This window comes from Carassius carassius, chromosome 23, assembly GCF_963082965.1.
Source record: "Carassius carassius chromosome 23, fCarCar2.1, whole genome shotgun sequence".
Lineage (NCBI taxonomy): Eukaryota > Metazoa > Chordata > Actinopteri > Cypriniformes > Cyprinidae > Carassius > Carassius carassius.
In genome coordinates, this window is record NC_081777.1 from 23,564,259 (window position 1) to 23,581,254 (window position 16,996).

General features: G+C 38.0%; 2 protein-coding genes and 1 long non-coding RNA gene across 6 annotated transcripts; 2 read left to right on the forward strand and 1 right to left on the reverse strand.

Moving 5' to 3' along the window:
• Nucleotides 1–823: 823 nt before the first annotated feature.
• LOC132101580 (uncharacterized) lies at nucleotides 824–1,975 on the reverse strand. The gene is made up of 2 exons (XR_009423189.1): nucleotides 1,768–1,975; nucleotides 824–1,004 (listed from the first exon to the last, which is right to left on the reverse strand). It is a non-coding gene; the product is annotated as an uncharacterized LOC132101580 (long non-coding RNA).
• Nucleotides 1,976–2,057: 82 nt separating this feature from the next.
• On the forward strand, nucleotides 2,058–10,251 carry znf143b (zinc finger protein 143b). Of its 4 annotated transcripts, none has more exons than XM_059506632.1 (16): nucleotides 2,058–2,186; nucleotides 3,651–3,766; nucleotides 3,858–3,947; nucleotides 4,168–4,263; nucleotides 4,398–4,478; nucleotides 4,590–4,774; nucleotides 4,980–5,045; nucleotides 5,150–5,263; nucleotides 5,392–5,467; nucleotides 5,561–5,686; nucleotides 5,815–5,994; nucleotides 7,683–7,910; nucleotides 7,996–8,129; nucleotides 8,266–8,421; nucleotides 8,851–8,976; nucleotides 9,884–10,251. In XM_059506632.1, exons 2-16 carry the CDS (start codon nucleotides 3,658–3,660, stop codon nucleotides 9,965–9,967), a joined length of 1,851 nt encoding a protein of 616 aa, XP_059362615.1. In that variant the 5' UTR covers nucleotides 2,058–2,186; nucleotides 3,651–3,657; the 3' UTR covers nucleotides 9,968–10,251. The 4 variants fall into 4 exon arrangements, with proteins under 4 accessions (XP_059362615.1, XP_059362616.1, XP_059362617.1 ...); XM_059506633.1 differs by having other exon boundaries at nucleotides 4,401–4,478; XM_059506634.1 differs by having other exon boundaries at nucleotides 4,180–4,263.
• Nucleotides 10,252–10,785: 534 nt separating this feature from the next.
• Nucleotides 10,786–15,979, forward strand: wee1 (WEE1 G2 checkpoint kinase). Its single transcript, XM_059506636.1, has 10 exons — nucleotides 10,786–11,949; nucleotides 12,425–12,630; nucleotides 12,956–13,022; nucleotides 13,264–13,436; nucleotides 13,552–13,820; nucleotides 13,911–14,003; nucleotides 14,107–14,192; nucleotides 14,284–14,454; nucleotides 14,568–14,713; nucleotides 14,836–15,979. The coding sequence occupies exons 1-10, from the start codon at nucleotides 11,479–11,481 to the stop codon at nucleotides 14,990–14,992; spliced, it is 1,839 nt and encodes a 612-aa protein (XP_059362619.1). The 5' UTR covers nucleotides 10,786–11,478; the 3' UTR covers nucleotides 14,993–15,979.
• The last annotated feature ends 1,017 nt before the right edge of the window (nucleotides 15,980–16,996 follow it).

Genomic DNA, 16,996 nt, shown 5'->3' on the forward strand with positions numbered 1-16,996 from the left:
TTCCTGTTTCTACTGTGTACTGAGGTTACCATAGTGAGCCCCTGACTAGCCTTAAACTATTAGTAAGTCATTACACCCATCTAGTGGTGACAGAAAGCATCTGATGTGCACTTGGGAACAGGTTTTAAAAGGATAGTTCACCCAAAAATGAAAATTTGTCATACTTATTCACCCTCAAGAAATTTATTTATTTTGCTGAACACAAAAGAAGATATTTTGAATAATGTGGTATAACTCTGCTCAGACTATTTCTTTTTCATACTATGGAAGTCAATGGGGACCAACAACTGTTTGGTTACACACATTCTATCTTCTTTTGTGTTCAGCAGAAGAAAGAAATTAATTCATGAGTACAGAATTTTCATTTTTAGGTGAACTATCCATTATATCATTCCAATTTTTTATGCATTTATTTATTTTATTTTTTCTGTGTAATACAGCAGAAGGTATTTTATAGAACCAACTATTTTAGTAACCATTGACTTCTTTTTATTTATTTATTTTTTTACATTTTTCAAAATAGCTTTATGTTTTGTTTTGAAATGACATAAGGGTGAGTAAATTATGGCAGAATTTTTTATGTATACTTATAATACATAATATACATGCAGATTTGCTACTAATAACACAACTACATATATATCCATTATTTAAATCTCTGTGAAATATTGCATAGTAAATACATTTGTCTGAATGTTTGTTTGTATTAGCCACTCTACAGTCACTAATTTTATTGAGGTTCTTGAATTGACTTTTACCCTCTATTTATAAACCAGCATTCTGACAGTAGGATTAATGTGGGTTCAAGAAGCACCAGCAATGGTAAAAAGAAAGAGTGGAACTTTAATAATGAAGTTTGACGAGAAATGCCATTGAATGTCACCCTACACCAGAAATTGGCACCTGAACCTGTTTTCAGAACCTGAGTGCTTGAACATCCGTCCCGTGACAGACGCTCAGTCCAAAAATAGATTCATGTGCTGTCATCTCCTTATCCACAGAAGCTGAAATGTGAAGAAGACACCGAGGTGAGAAAAGCTGATGAAAAATACAAGATGTTTCGGAAAAAGAACCCAACTTCGACAGATTAAAAAATACTGCAAGCATAGAAAACCAGCCCTCTGACATCACAAAGAAAACTCAAATAATCATTCCTGCAAAAATTGACTTTATACAAATTGTATTGGAATGCACTCATATTTTATATAAAACTAAAAACTGAACTGTTGTCTTTCACATTATGTCTTCTATTTGTGCCAAGCGATACATATTGTTGCTGCGCAACATCCTTAATGTTTTATTGTTCAAACTGTTCTCAGAAATTGTTTTATTGAGCAACTTAAAAAATTAAGAAAAAATAAATTTGAATATGAAAATATTTTAATGTTTATTCATTATATTTAATTGTATTTATTTTTGTACACATCTACAAACATTACTGACTTTTTTTTTGCATAAACAGCTCATATTAAAAAAAAAATATATAATATATATATATACATACAATATATATATATATACAATATATATATATATATATATATATATACAATATATATATATATATATATACAATATATACTATATATATATATATATATATATATATATATATAAGCAAGGAATAAGAATTTATATTCTTCTGAAATAAAATCTTCATCATTTTAAACAGAGTATTCCATATTCTCCCTCAGACAAACTGCACTGCATTGCCCATGCATCCTCACTCTAGCCATGACATAATGCAATTCAAGATGGCTACCAAACCTTCCGTGACACACTGTAAAAATGTGCTGTTATAAAAACAGTAAAACCACTGGTCACGTTATGGCTTTCGAAGAAATGTACATAAAACCCGCCGGATCTGTCCGCCCAATGAATATGTCTCGGGTAAACACTGCTGGGCAAGATTTGCTTATTCACGCTTGAACAATACACCCAACAGACCCGAATGGCGTCCCTAAGGTGCCCCTAAACATGAATTTCTGCCAGCACGAATTCGCTTGGACGGGCGTTCAACCAATGGGAGCGCGGCACTAGTCTTCTTTAGCCAATCACATAAGAGGATTAAGAATCAGTGGTAGATGTCTTCCGTTATTCAGGTTCTGGGGTTGTATTTTCTGCATAGCGTTTCCTGCCCTGGTGCATGGTGGTCGAACGAAGGGATTGTTGGAAAATTTTCGGAGGTTAGTATATAAATGTGTTTTTACCCAGTGTGCCTTATTTCCTCAGACGCCGCTTAGCAGGAGAGCGCGGCGATGGAAGTGCGTTGGAAGTCGATGGGGGACGAAGAACGAAATAAAATAGTGAAAATGCATCGGAAGCGGTGTTTTATTTATTAAAGGCAGTTGGATGCAGCGTTGTAATCGGTTGCAACATTATAACGGTCCGATTGTGATTGTTGAGTTACCGCAGCAACGATTTCAGCGTGGGCTAACGGTCGTTCCTTTATGTTTAAACGCCCTTATAAAGGATAGTATTGTATTGCGTTAGTATCTGGTGATGGCATAGTTATATGAATCTCAAGGGCGATTATAGTATGTAAACATTAGGAAGCGGTTAAAGTAAAACTCGAGCATTTTTGTAGCATACTTGCTAACATGTGAGAGTTAGCATGATAGATGTTCTGTCAAATAATAAAACGAAAGTCTTATGAGCAGCTTTAGCCGGGCTTGACTTTCCATTCCTGTCTAAATATTTTGATACTCTTGTGTTATTATTTACAAAGTAGTTTCGTTGCGTTGTTGTTGAGCTGAAATGTAAATGAGTGATGAAATGCCCGTGTTAACGCAGAAATTTTATTTATTCACATGTGCCGAATAAAAAAAAGTTATTATTTCACCATTTGAAAAATATAACTCTTTTTGCAGAATGCTATACCATATATTATGTGGCAAGCTGTTTTAACGTTTCATTTTTCAACGTTTTCAATTGTCTAATTTTGTATTGCTAGTAGTTTTATAAAAGTATTATTTTTAAATAATATAACTAGAAAGAGTTGTTATTGAACTAAAACATTGACTCATCAGTATGTGTCAAGTAAAAAACAAATAATGAGATTAGAAATGATACAAGTAAAAATGAAAGATATACTAGTTATTACTGGAATTTATACAGTAACTAGATAAATAGTTCCTAGAAATGGGATAGGTGCCTGTAACATTTGGACTAATACTAGCTGATGTCTGAATCACAGATTCACATTCACAACACAGTTACTATACAACAACAAAATGAATAAAGTATTTTTCAAGTGTAAAAGTACTAGAATAACAAAAATAGACTCATTTTAAGAAATGCACATTCAAATGACTTCATATAGGGTGCAACATCACCAAGTACAGTTCTAAACAGTAAAATGCTGTAGTAGTAACAGTACTAACATTAAAAAAAATAAGGCCATACAGGAGGAGTACACAAGCACGAAACTATTAATAACTATAAGAAAGTAATACCCCCCTAATTTGTGTTTGCATTATGTAAAATGAACATTGTTAAAATAAATTTAGGGACATACAAGTAGTTAATGGACTGTATGACTTTTGTAAAACATCAATGAGAGTACTAAGCAAACCCCAATAAATCGAGGCCATTGGTTGCCTCTGGGTTATAACAGTATATCTTTAATGGTTGTTGGTTGGTTTGAACAGGCAGATCATGCTCTTAGCCCAGGTGAATCGGGACACCCAGGGCATGGAGTTTCAAAGTGTGGACGGGGACCCGCAGCAGGTCACCTTTTGCTTAACAGAGGCAGTAACAGTTGCAGGTGTGATGGAAGGGAATACAATCTCAGCAATAGAATTATATATTGTGCATGGTGCAATGTAGACTCATAATGGCCAAATGTTACTACACAGATGACAACATGGAGGGTATAGACACAGTGAGTCTTCAGGCCGTGACTCTTGTGGATGGCTCCACAGCATACATCCAACATAGCCCTAAAGGTACTGTAACTACACACTTGGCATTACTTTTGGCATTAAGCTATTAATCAGGTTATGCTTGACTGACTGACTATTCCTATATGGAATATATGTAGAAAAAATAAAAATACAAAAACATTTACACTTTTGAAGCTGTCCTGTATCCCATTAGCACACAACAAACATTGTGTAGTTATGAAACCTGCACAAATGTTCTTGCGTGGTTCACAGCATATAATAGTTTCTTTCACAGAAAACAAAATAATGGAAGGACAAGTGATTCAGCTGGAGGATGGATCTGCTGCTTATGTCCAGCACCTACCAATGTCTAGAACAGGTATTTCATACAAATTTAATTCTAATAGATTGGGCTTTATGATCTGTGACTGTCTAATTGCACTAGATAGGACACTGATGACTTTTGTTTTATAACGACCACACAACATTTACACTTATGCACATATTTCTTAGGAGGAGAAGGATTGAGATTAGAAGATGGGCAAGCTGTGCAACTGGAGGATGGAACAACCGCTTACATTCATGCTCCCAAAGGTCTGTCCCTAAAAACAATATTACTGTGTATTTTGTATCATACATACACAAATGTTGGATTCTTTATGATGAAACCAAATAAGTAAATCTCAATGTATTTAATCTTTTTAGAAACATATGATCAGGGTGGTTTACAGGCTGTTCAGCTGGAGGATGGCACCACTGCATATATTCAACATATGCCTCAATCCAACACCATCTTAGCCATCCAGGCAGATGGTACCGTAGCAGACTTACAGACAGAGGGCACAATTGACGCTGAGACCATCAGTGTGCTTGAGCAATACTCTACACAGGTTGAGATTGTGTAACTTATTCTGTTTTTCTTATTTATTTTTGTGAGTTTATGTGGTTTCGTTTACCCTTTAATGATGGAAATTAATGTGCAATGGAATGCTAAGCCAATTTACACTTGTGTATATACTTTGTGTACCTTATGTTAATTTTTATCATATTACAGTTCATGTTAGTTTAGAGGAAGTGTTATCTGTGTGTGTGCAGATGGAGGCCACAGAATGCAGTAGTGGGTTACTTGGTCGAGGGGACTCAGATGGTGTGCATATGCAGGTACTGTCTTTACTGATACTATTTTGTGCATTTATTAAATAAGTAACTTATGATAGTGATGCTTTGAATGTTAATGAAGCAGTGAGCCACTTGTGTACACTTAGATTGTACTGCAGGGTCAAGACCGGTCATCTAGAACCCAGCATGTTGGGGAAAAGGCCTTCAGGTGTGAACATGAGGGATGTGGAAAACTGTATACTACTGCTCACCATCTGAAGGTGAATTCATGCAAGACAGAAGAGATACAATACACATATTTCAAAAAAGTTTTGTGTTCTGATGTGTATATTGTCTCTGTTGTAATTTATCCACTTCTGAACTCATGTGGCTTTCTAAATATTTTTAGGTACACGAAAGATCGCATACTGGGGATAAGCCATACATTTGTGAACATATGGGTTGTGGCAAAAAGTTTGCAACAGGTAAAGAATTTCCAAAAAACGGTTGTTTTTTTTAATTACTTCTAAGTTTTTTTTTTTTGTACATGCATTATTTTTCTTTCTGCTGTTTTCAAGGGTATGGTCTCAAGAGTCATGTCCGAACACACACAGGAGAGAAACCGTATCGCTGTCAGGAGCTTAACTGTCTCAAGTCTTTCAAAACCTCTGGTGACTTACAAAAACACACAAGAACACATACAGGTGATTGGCATATTTAACCAGCCTGTAATAATGGTTTCATCTTGTTTATAAAATTAAGTGGTCTAAAAAATATATTTCAAATTTTGGTCTGTTCTTAAATTTATGTAGCATAACTATTCCTTTTATAGGAGAAAAACCATTTAAATGTCCATTTGAAGGCTGTGGGAGATCTTTCACCACATCCAACATTCGTAAAGTCCACATCCGTACTCACACAGGCGAGAGGCCGTACTACTGCTCTGAACCCAACTGTGGAAGGGCCTTTGCAAGTGCCACCAATTACAAAAACCACATGAGGATACACACAGGTACCTGTCCTATCAGCTCTAACTGCTTCCAACATCTAATTAAGCTTACATTTTAAAGAAATCAGAAGCTTTGAGGTTGCAAGAATCCCCCACCCCCACACAAAAATAATGTACAGTCGTGGCCAAAAGTTTTGAGAATTACATAAATATTAGTTTTCAAAAAGTTTGCTGCTTAACTGCTTTTAGATCTTTGTTTCAGTTGTTTCTGTGATGTACTAAAATATAATTACAAGCACTTCATACGTTTCAAAGGCTTTTATCAACAATTACATGACATTTATGCAAAGAGTCAGTATTTGCAGTGTTGGCCCTTCTTTTTCAGGACCTCTGCAATTCGACTGGGCATGCTCTCGATCAACTTCTGGGCCAAATCCTGACTGATAGCAACCCATTCTTTCATAATCACTTCTTGGAGTTTGTCGGAATTAGTGGGTTTTTGTTTGTCCACCCGCCTCTTGAGGATTGACCACAAGTTCTCATGGACCCAAAATTTCAACATTCTGGTCCCCGAGCCAATTAGTTATTACTTTTGCCTTATGGCACGGTGCTCCATCGTGCTGGAAAATGCATTGTTCTTCACCAAACTGTTGTTGGATTGTTGGAAGAAGTTGCTGTTGGAGGGTGTTTTGGTACCATTCTTTATTCATGGCTGTGTTTTTGGGCAGAATTGTGAGTGAGCCCACTCCCTTGGATGAGAAGCAACCCGACACATGAATGGTGTCAGGATGCTTTACTGTTGGCATGACACAGGACTGATGGTAGCGCTCACCTTTTCTTCTCCGGACAAGCCTTTTTCCAGATGCCCCAAACAATCGGAAAGGGGCTTCATCAGAGAATATGACTTTGCCCCAGTCCTCAGCAGTCCATTCACTATACTTTCTGCAGAAGATCAATCTGTCCCTGATGTTTTTTTTGGAGAGAAGTGGCTTCTTTGCTGCCCTTCTTGACACCAGGCCATCTTCCAAAAGTCTTCGCCTCACTGTGCGTGCAGATGCGCTCACACCTGCCTGCTGCCATTCCTGAGCAAGCTCTGCACTGGTGGCACTCCGATCCCGCAGCTGAATCCTCTTTAGGAGACGATCCTGGCGCTTGCTGGACTTTCTTGGACGCCCTGAAGCCTTCTTTACAAGATTTGAACCTCTTTCCTTGAAGTTCTTGATGATCCTATAAATTGTTGATTTAGGTGCAATCTTAGTAGCCACAATATCCTTGCCTGTGAAGCCATTTTTATGCAATGCAATGATGGCTGCACGCGTTTCTTTGCAGGTCACCATGGTTAACAATGGAAGAACAATGATTTCAAGCATCACCCTCCTTTTAACATGTCAAGTGTGCCATTCTAACCCAATCAGCCTGACATAATGATCTCCAGCCTTGTGCTCGTCAACATTCTCACCTGAGTTAACAAGACGATTACTGAAATGATCTCAGCAGGTCCTTTAATGACAGCAATGAAATGCAGTGGAAAGGTTTTTTTGGGATTAAGTTAATTTTCATGGCAAAGAAGGACTATGCAATTCATCTGATCACTCTTCATAACATTCTGGAGTATATGCAAATTGTTATTATAAAAACTTAAGCAGCAACTTTTCCAATTTCCAATATTTATGTAATTCTCAAAACTTTTGGCCACGACTGTATAATTTCATACCATAAGCTCAAAAGTATGTTTGTCTCATCATATTCAGGTGAGAAGCCTTACGTCTGCACTGTTCCTGGCTGTGACAAGCGTTTCACTGAGTACTCAAGCCTGTACAAGCACCATGTAGTTCATACTCCCTGCAAACCCTACAACTGTAATCACTGCGGAAAGACATATAAGCAGATTTCGACCTTAGCCATGCATAAACGCACAGCGCACAATGACACCGAGCCCATAGAAGAAGAACAAGAAGCTTATTTTGAGCCCCCAGCAGGTCTGTTTATTTAAATCTCCAGCTACAAACTATGACCATCTAATATGAACTAAAAATCTGAATTTTGAATTGGCGTCTTTTTCAGAGGCTATTGATGAGCCTGGGTTAATGTACACTCCAACAGTAGTGGAAGATGACTCTGGGTCTGAGCAGGTGTCGGGATCAGAAGTCATGGGACAACAGCATGTGGCTCTCATATCTCAGGATGGCACACAACAGGTCAGTGATGACTTAAATAAATTCCCACAAGTCCTATATTGATATTGATTATACAAGTCCTGTATTGCAATCTGTGGAAAGGTGGTTGATATGCAGTTATTTTCCAGGTAAATAATTGTTGTCTTTCCCCTCTCAGGTTCTGTCTCAAGCAGATATGCAGGCTATGGGAGGCACAATTACCATGGTAACACAAGAAGGAACCACCATAACCATCCCAGCACATGAAGCGATGCTTTCCTCAGGAGGAGCACATTCTGTTACTATGGTGTCTGCAGACGGCACAGAGGGACAGGTGAGTGTTGTTACTTTAAGGAAAAGTCCACCAAAAAATGAAAATTATGTTATTTACACATCCTCATGTTGTACCAAACCTGTATGAATTCCTTTATTTTATGGAACACATTAAAAAATATATATATTTTGAAGAATGCTGGCAATAAATTACCATTTCAGCATTCCATTGCATTTTTGTCCATACTATGGATGCCATAGGGACCCAAAACTGTTACAAACATTCATAAAAAAAAAAAAATCTTTCTTCTTCCACAGAAGAAATAAGTGCATACAGGTTTATAATGACATGAGGATGAGTAAAAGTTAACAATTTTCTTGTTTGGGTGGACTGTCCCTTTAAATAGCTTGTATGCTATTGAGGGACTCTATTATTTTACTAAATAAATACAAGTTGAGCTTATTGTGTAAACTTTTATTTTAATTTTAGGTGGCTATTGCATACCAGACAGAAGAGGGGGAGCTTGTACAAGATCAGGAACAGCATGTGGTTTCCACAAGCCCACACCCAGTCACACTGCTGGCTACTTCTAACGGCACACACATAGCTGTGCAGGTATACAATATATACACACCACACACATTGTGGAATCTTCCTTTCACATTCACATTAACATGCTCAGTTAGGAACTTAAATAATGTGTTTACTTTGCCTGACGGTACATAATAAAACCTGCAGGTAATGCCATAAACTTCATGCAGTTTTTGTCAAAAGACTAGACTGTTTGTTGTGGGGCTGCAACCTTCTTTCCATTAGGTGTGTTTTTTGGATGCAAGTTATAGATGTATTCGTTTTGTGGTTCTTTAGGTCTAACGTTTGGAAACTTTTAATTAAATGCGCTATGCATTTCACCATGATATAAATTATATTAAATTAAGCCAGATCAAATGTATTTGATACACAAAAAATGTATTTGATACACAAAAAAAAAAAAAAAAATTCTGATTACTTAAATGCATGAATGTGATTTACAGTTTTGTGGATCACTGAGAGAAAATGAGTGCAAACTGTAAACTTAAATTTAAAGTACACAAAATCAGTCACCAATTTCATGATTTTAAAATCTAAAATTGTGACTTCTGAATAACACTATTTAATTAAGCATTGATTTCCGCTCTTAGTGTAATAATAACTGAGATCAGTAGCAGGTAATGATCTAATAATTATCATTAGTGATTGTATGACTTGTCTTTTTTGCACTAATGGAACTAATTGAGCAAACTGGTCTAGCCCAATCAACCTTGCATTGATCTTTACACAATGTGCTATTCAGTTCTGATTAATGAGCCCTCATTGCCAAAAAAGGGTACGTGTATAGTTCTTTTAGAGGAGTGTGACCCCTGTTTGTGAGCAAGATTGACAATTTTGAAATAATTTGTTGTATTCCGTCTGTAAAAAAAAATTATTTATTTTATTAAAATATAAGTTTTATAAAAAAATTTCCCCCTTTTCCCCCTCTTAGCTCAGTGATCAGCCCTCTCTTGAAGAAGCCATCAGAATAGCATCAAGAATACAGCAAGGAGAAACCCCAGGCATGGACGATTAACTCGCATTGTAACTTTAGTTCACTGTGAACTAAACGTCCCAAGCGTGGGTGAATGTGTGTGTGTGTGTGTGTGTGTGTGTGTGTGTAAGTCTGGGTATTGAAAATCTGTCAAGCATCATAGTTTTTCATAATGCTGACATCATGATTGCTATATACTAAGAAGATATTTTTGTGTTGATATGTACATACTGTTTTAAAAGTAGAGTTTTTCTGTATATATTTGATTATGCTATTTTTTGCAAGCTGTTAAGAAAAGGTCTACAATTGTGATTAAAAATAATAATTTCATTGTATTGTATTCTTTGACTTAACATCACCCAGTGCAGAGTGTGGTTTACAGATTTCATTTTTTCAGTTTTGAGCACAACAATCATAAACTACAAAAAAAAAAAAAAAAACCTGGTAGCATTCATTTTATATTCACAATGTAAATTCTAGGGACTTTCCAAACGTGATGGGGTTTATGTACAATACATTAAGAGACTGGAAAGCCCCGTTAATATGTTGATGTAAAAAAAATGTATTTGAATAATTGAAACTAAAACATATACATGTGGCTAATTTACACCTTCATAAAAACACTTATAAAATGATTAATCTCATCAAATATAATACCGTGTTATTATTGTAATGTGTCCCTGTGTCACCATGAACCAATTACAATGTAGAATGTGAAAAGCTATCTTCACTGAAGCATTTTCACTGATCAAGTGCAAGATCAAACAAGACCATTCCGTCGTAGATGAAAGAAAAGCATTCGCGCCAAATTCAGGTCACAGTACTGAGCATTTAGGGGGAGGGGCTTGCTGACGTAGCACCTACAGAACCTCCTATCTTTTAAACTTTGGAAGCCGACGCTCATTGGTACAAACTACGTCACATGACCAACGGTCGCGGGAAGACTTTGACCACGCTTGTTGGTGGGAGGAGTAGCTCGCCATTCAAACTAGTTTTGTAAACATTATTGTCTAAAACGACACGATTTTGGATGCGTTGACATATTTTGAGCGTTTTACCTTAGTTCGGCGTTTTATAAATCGCGGAATTGCTATCAGGATTTATTTTTAAGTTTTTAGTTCTTCAGATATCAGTTGGAAGTTTGTGGAGCAGCCATTTTTTCACCCGATACGTCGCCGTGGACGCTGGTTAATACCACAACAACGTCGTTATCAGTTTTTATGCGACTAAACTGAACTTGTACGGACTTGTCACGGAGATATCGGTCAGCAAGAGAAGATACTTTCCTCGGATAATCGTACGTTAACGTTAGCAGACAAGTTGGGAATCACACAACCGTTTTTTCTGGACTCTTCATCAGCGCTGGGGTTGTTGCACTGCACGGCCAGTAGTATTAGATATGTTTATCTAAACTAACGTTACATAATCTCTGCCTGATTTGCCAGCCACTTGGGCTGGGTATTTTTTTTTATAGTTTTAAAGTACTTGTTTTTTTATTAAGTTATTATTATTATTATTTTTTTTTTACAAAAACTGAACTTTTTTCTGGAAAGATGAGTTTCGTTACACGGAGGCACGGCAAGTCTCCAAATCTTAAACCCGTTCGCCAAAAGTTGCAGTTTTCGGTCAGTGACGGTGAAGAAGACAGCATTGAAGACGCGAACAACAGCACCGGAGCCGAGTCGGGCTTCACGGAGCTGGACTCGCCGGTGTCCGTGCGGCGCAGCGTCGATAAGAGGCCGGCGGACCCGGGCAGTAGCAGCCCACTCAGCCGAACCAGAGACGACGACGAGTCCTGGGACGAGGATGGATTCGGCTCACCGTCTCGGGCCAAACCAGCCTTTTACATGAAAAGCTCGCCATCGCCAAGGAAAAGTCCACAGGCTTACGACAGTTCACCTGAGAGGAGTTACATTCATGATGACATGGAGGGGTCCAGCTCTCCTGTCCCGGACTGTCCCGATACACCACCCCATAAAACTTTCAGAAAACTCCGGCTGTTTGATACCCCTCATACCCCAAAGGTTTGTAGTCACTGATATACAAAAAAAATCGAAAAACAATTGTGTTAACTCAGAAAATTGTATTTTGGCTTCTGTTCTACTTGAATACAAAATAGAGAAAATTATAATTTTTTTTCTGTTTATACGTGGTGTAAAAAATAAATAAACATATATATGTATGTATGTATGTATATGTTTATTTATTTTTTCAAAAATAAACTGAAGTAGTTGTGATTTGAAAATCAGCTCTGAGCCTCTACTAGGTGGATGTTCACCTAGAGTGACCCAGATATTAGACTAACTGCAAAGTTGTGTAACAACAATCAGTCTATTTATCCTAGCACTTCATTACATCATCTGAAATGTGTAATGTTCTGGCTTTCCCCGTTTTTTTGCGTACTGACTTGAGTCTGCTTTGATATTGGCTTTAAGAAAGCGTTTTAAATGCTGTATAAAATGAGTATTAATTATGCATATTATTGTATCCAACGTACAGAGCTTATTGTCGAGGGCCAGGACGATGGCATCGACGAACCGGAGAGTCGCCCTTTTTAAGAATGTTGATTCAACAAGCAAAGCCTGTCTGGACGGAAGACGAAACCAGACACCTCTAGTAAACATCAACCCCTTCACCCCGGACTCCATTCTGGTGCAATCCTCGACACTACAACGAAACACCAGGAAACGAGCACACTGGAACGAGTATGTTGACCATAGTATATACATGTTTTTTTCTAGCCTATCCTTGTGCTTTTTGCTTTTTAAACAAGTTAACCTCTAGTTTACGGACTGCTGTGAAGTAGTTTAGTAGAATAAAACAGTTTGGCCATATTGGACAGCCGTGAGACAGGTTTGCAGGACCGTTTGTTAAACCCGTTTACTAATTATGTTTCAAGACAAAAAGTTGGCGAAGAACCAGTTCCTCGTGTTCGCTCACTCACCGCGCCATGTGCTTAGTCAGGACTCTCTCCTGCCCCCTAGAGTTTGATGTCTCTGTTTACTAATGTCTTTTTTTTTCTTTCTTTAGCTCATGTGGAGAAGACATGGATGCAAGTGATCCTGAGATGGATGATGAGCTCATTCCACCCTCAAAGGTAAAATTTAATTAACTTTTTATTATTGACTAGCTTTTATCTAATTAACACTGACATTGAAGTGTAACTTTTGATATCAGACTTTGGATGTTCTGTTTGACAAAGATTCTGTTACTTGATGTTAAGGCAGGTTTTTAAGCTTTGTAACATTTATGGAATGAATTTTGGTTCATTCCTACTTGGCCTTCTAGTTAAGTACTGCTTTATTTTTGTGTCTGATAAAAACTGATATTTTCCACAGAGGATCACAATGATGGAGAATAACATGATGTCCAGATATGCGTCTGAGTTCCATGAGCTGGAGAAGATTGGCTCTGGAGAGTTTGGATCTGTTTTTAAATGCGTCAAGAGGTTGGATGGCTGTATTTACGCTATCAAACGTTCCAAAAAGCCCCTGGCAGGCTCTGTGGATGAGTAAGTGAACATAACATAATATTTTGTTTAATGCTGTTATATACTCCGTAACACCAGCTATTGAATAGAAATTCTTATTGCTTTTTATTTATTCCTATGAATTCTCCCCCAATAGGCAAAATGCACTTCGTGAGGTATATGCACATGCAGTTCTTGGACAGCACCCCCACGTTGTGAGGTATTATTCTGCTTGGGCAGAAGATGACCACATGCTGATCCAGAATGAGTACTGCAATGGAGGAACCCTGTCTGATGTTATTGCTGAGAACAATAGACGCATACACTTCCTTTCTGAGATGGAGTTGAAGGATCTGCTGTTGCAAGTCTCTCGTGGACTCAAGTACATTCACTCTACAGCACTTGTTCACATGGATATCAAGCCAAGTATGTATATGCTCATTACACACATTCTATTTTTTTATGTGTTTTAGAGTTATACATTTGTAACTTGTATATTAATTTTTATTTTTTCAGGCAATATATTCATTTCACGCAAACCTGTTGCTAGTGTAGAGGAATTTGAAGATGAAGAAGATGGTCCCATCACAAGTGTGGTGTACAAAATAGGTAAGACACTAAAACTACATACCCAGATGATTGTAACGGTAACATGTTTTATACAGATGTGGCTTTATGAAGTGGATGAGATTGACAGTAATTTGTATATCAGGTGATCTAGGTCATGTTACAACGGTTACCAATCCACAAGTTGAAGAAGGTGACAGCAGATACCTGGCAAATGAAGTTCTTCAAGAGGTATATATTATTATTTATTCTTGATCTTAAAGAAAATCCTAGAAGGTCACAATGTAGTGCCACATACTGATTTTGCTGTTTTTGCCCACAGGACTACAGTAACCTGAAAAAGGCAGACATATTTGCCCTTGCTCTGACTGTAATCAGTTCCTCTGGAACAGAGCCCCTTCCTACCAATGGAGAAAAATGGCATAAAATCCGACAGGGCATCCTGCCCCATATCCCACAAGTGCTTTCTCAGGATTTTTTAAGCTTGTTAAAGGTAAGGGTTCTACTACAAATGAATCCCCTAAACTTCTCACTAGTGCTTTCTATTTCTGACAAATCTACATTGAATGGTGTCTTGATTAAAATGTGGATTTATCTTCCTGACAGCTTATGATCCATCCTGACCCAACACGGCGACCTTCAACCTCTGACCTCATCAGACATCCTGTTCTTCTGACTGCTTCCAGAATGAGTGCTGATCAGCTCCGTGTAGAGCTCAACGCTGAGAAATTCAAGAACGCGCTTCTGCAGAAGTATGATATATTCTTCCATTTCTAGGGGCAGATTTCAGGCTAGTTTTAGAAGTATTGTTTAGAACTGTTGTTTGAATTTGTACTTTTGTTGAACTGAAATAATTCTGGTTTTCGTCTCTCAGGGAGCTAAAGAAAGCTCAGATGGCAAAGGCTGCAGCAGAAGAGAGGGTTCTGTCCACAGACCGTGTTCTTACACGTTCCACAGTTCAGTCCAGCTCCAGAGCTTCTCGACTCATCGGGAAAAAGATGAACCGTTCTGTTAGTCTCACCATTTATTGAACCCCAGAAAAAGGAGATAACCAGTCCTAAGTGGGAACTACAGGGGTGCTTCTATAAGACTTGGGCGCACAGACCGCTTTGTTTGTAGCCAGAAGGATGACACAGACTGTTGTGACTTGTAGTGTTTGTACTATTTGGTACAAGTACCACAGTCTTTACTGAAGCTTGGATCCTTCTGCATTGCATAGGCACTAGCATCTGAGTACATAATGCAGATCTGCCTTACCATTTAGGTGTGCCTTTTCAAAATGTCTTGATAGAATTGCCTAAAGATGGACACATTTTTAGAATAGTTCTGTCTTCCTAATCTTTGATTTAAGTTCCATAGGTAAGGGTCAGAATGGTCTGCCTGCACTTGCTTTCTCAGAGGTGCAGTGTTGCTCTTTACCAAATGAGGGATGTGTGCCCCTATTGAGCCCTGATATGTGAATGTACCAGATCAAAGATTTGTGCACCTTACTGCCTGTGATAATACCTGTTGGGCCACAGAAGTTGGGGTTTGAGTTAGATTGCCATTAAAATGAGCACTTTGGATGCAATGGTGAGCTTGCCCCAGAAAGCCTGCTGCTATTCATGTTTGTCTGTATCCAGTTAGGGTTGGAAGATTTTTTACTTTTAAATCATTTTATCCATCCAAACAAGTAATATTTCGTGATCTCATCAAGTTCCAGTAACCCTTTTTTTGGCAGGTTTTACATCCAGACATTTTTTGCTCTTATCTTGTCAAATCTTGAATTTAACCATGCAAACCATGCTTAAGAGATGATTTAAATGTACACATGCCTTTCAAATCTCCAACCCTGTTTGTAGCATTAAAACAATCTTTGTCCAGTTCATCTGATGTCCTTAGTTAATAATGTATAATTCTGACTTTTGTGTTACTTCAACTACATTGATAGGGTACTGTTTAGATTCTTCAGTCTGTTAATCCTAAACTTCATTTTGTCTGTAAATACGTTCATTTTAATAAACTGTTTTCACCTGGAAGCGCCTGGTTTGTTTTATATGAACTTTAATAGTATAACTTTTTTTTTCGCTCGGTAGTTTGGGGTACAGTCGTTTAATAGTTGTTTCGCGCCGCCTCAGCCTCAATTAACTTGTATTTTAAACGATTTTTGTGATTTTAACAAGGTGAAAAATTAATTCCTCTTTGTGGATGTACTGTGACTGTCACATTCTGACACTAACCCCTGTTTCACACCGCAAGCGTGAGCGGTGCGCGAGCAGCGCGTCCGCGCAACTACATCGTCACTGCAGCAGCAGACTCTCGCGAGTATTCACACTGGAAGCGTATAAGTACAGCATCACAGCAGCGGCTGCAAAGCGTGTTCGGCAGACAGTATAACCATTTCAAACAATGGGTATAGTTCTTTCAACATTTGTTTTTATAATAATACCCCATACTTTCACCCAAAAAGATTAATTAAAAAGTTTAAATGGGCAAATACATATTTGTTATACTTTTCTGACATAATTGTTAAAACACTAGATTGTTAGGCATTGTTTTTAAAGCTATTGACATGCTTATTCTGTGCATTTTGAGCACATTTTGTATTAAAAAAGTGTGCTTTCACTTTAATTGAGCGTGAGAAGCACAGCAAAAATAGACCGGACGCCGAAACCCCCGCTGCACTGCTGTTAAAGCGACGCTCCTGCTTGACGCTCACGCGCTGCTCCTGGTCCCGGTGTGAATGCACTCATTGATTAACATGGACGCCGAAAAAAAGACGCGCTGCTCGCACGCCGCTCGCGCTTGCGGTGTGAAGCAGGGGTAAAGCGCTCAAACAGGCTACTGTTTCTGTGGTTAACCTCCGGCGAACACAACTTCCAGTCGTTAGGGACTCATTTTGACTTCATCTACCTTTGCGGTTATTGAAACATTTGCAAACACAAATGATCACGAATATTGTGTAAAATATTTTCGTTGTGGGAGGTTAATATTTCTCAGTCTAATAAATGCTTAATGATGTCATAGATTCCAACCAAGTCCTTCATCAGCACGCG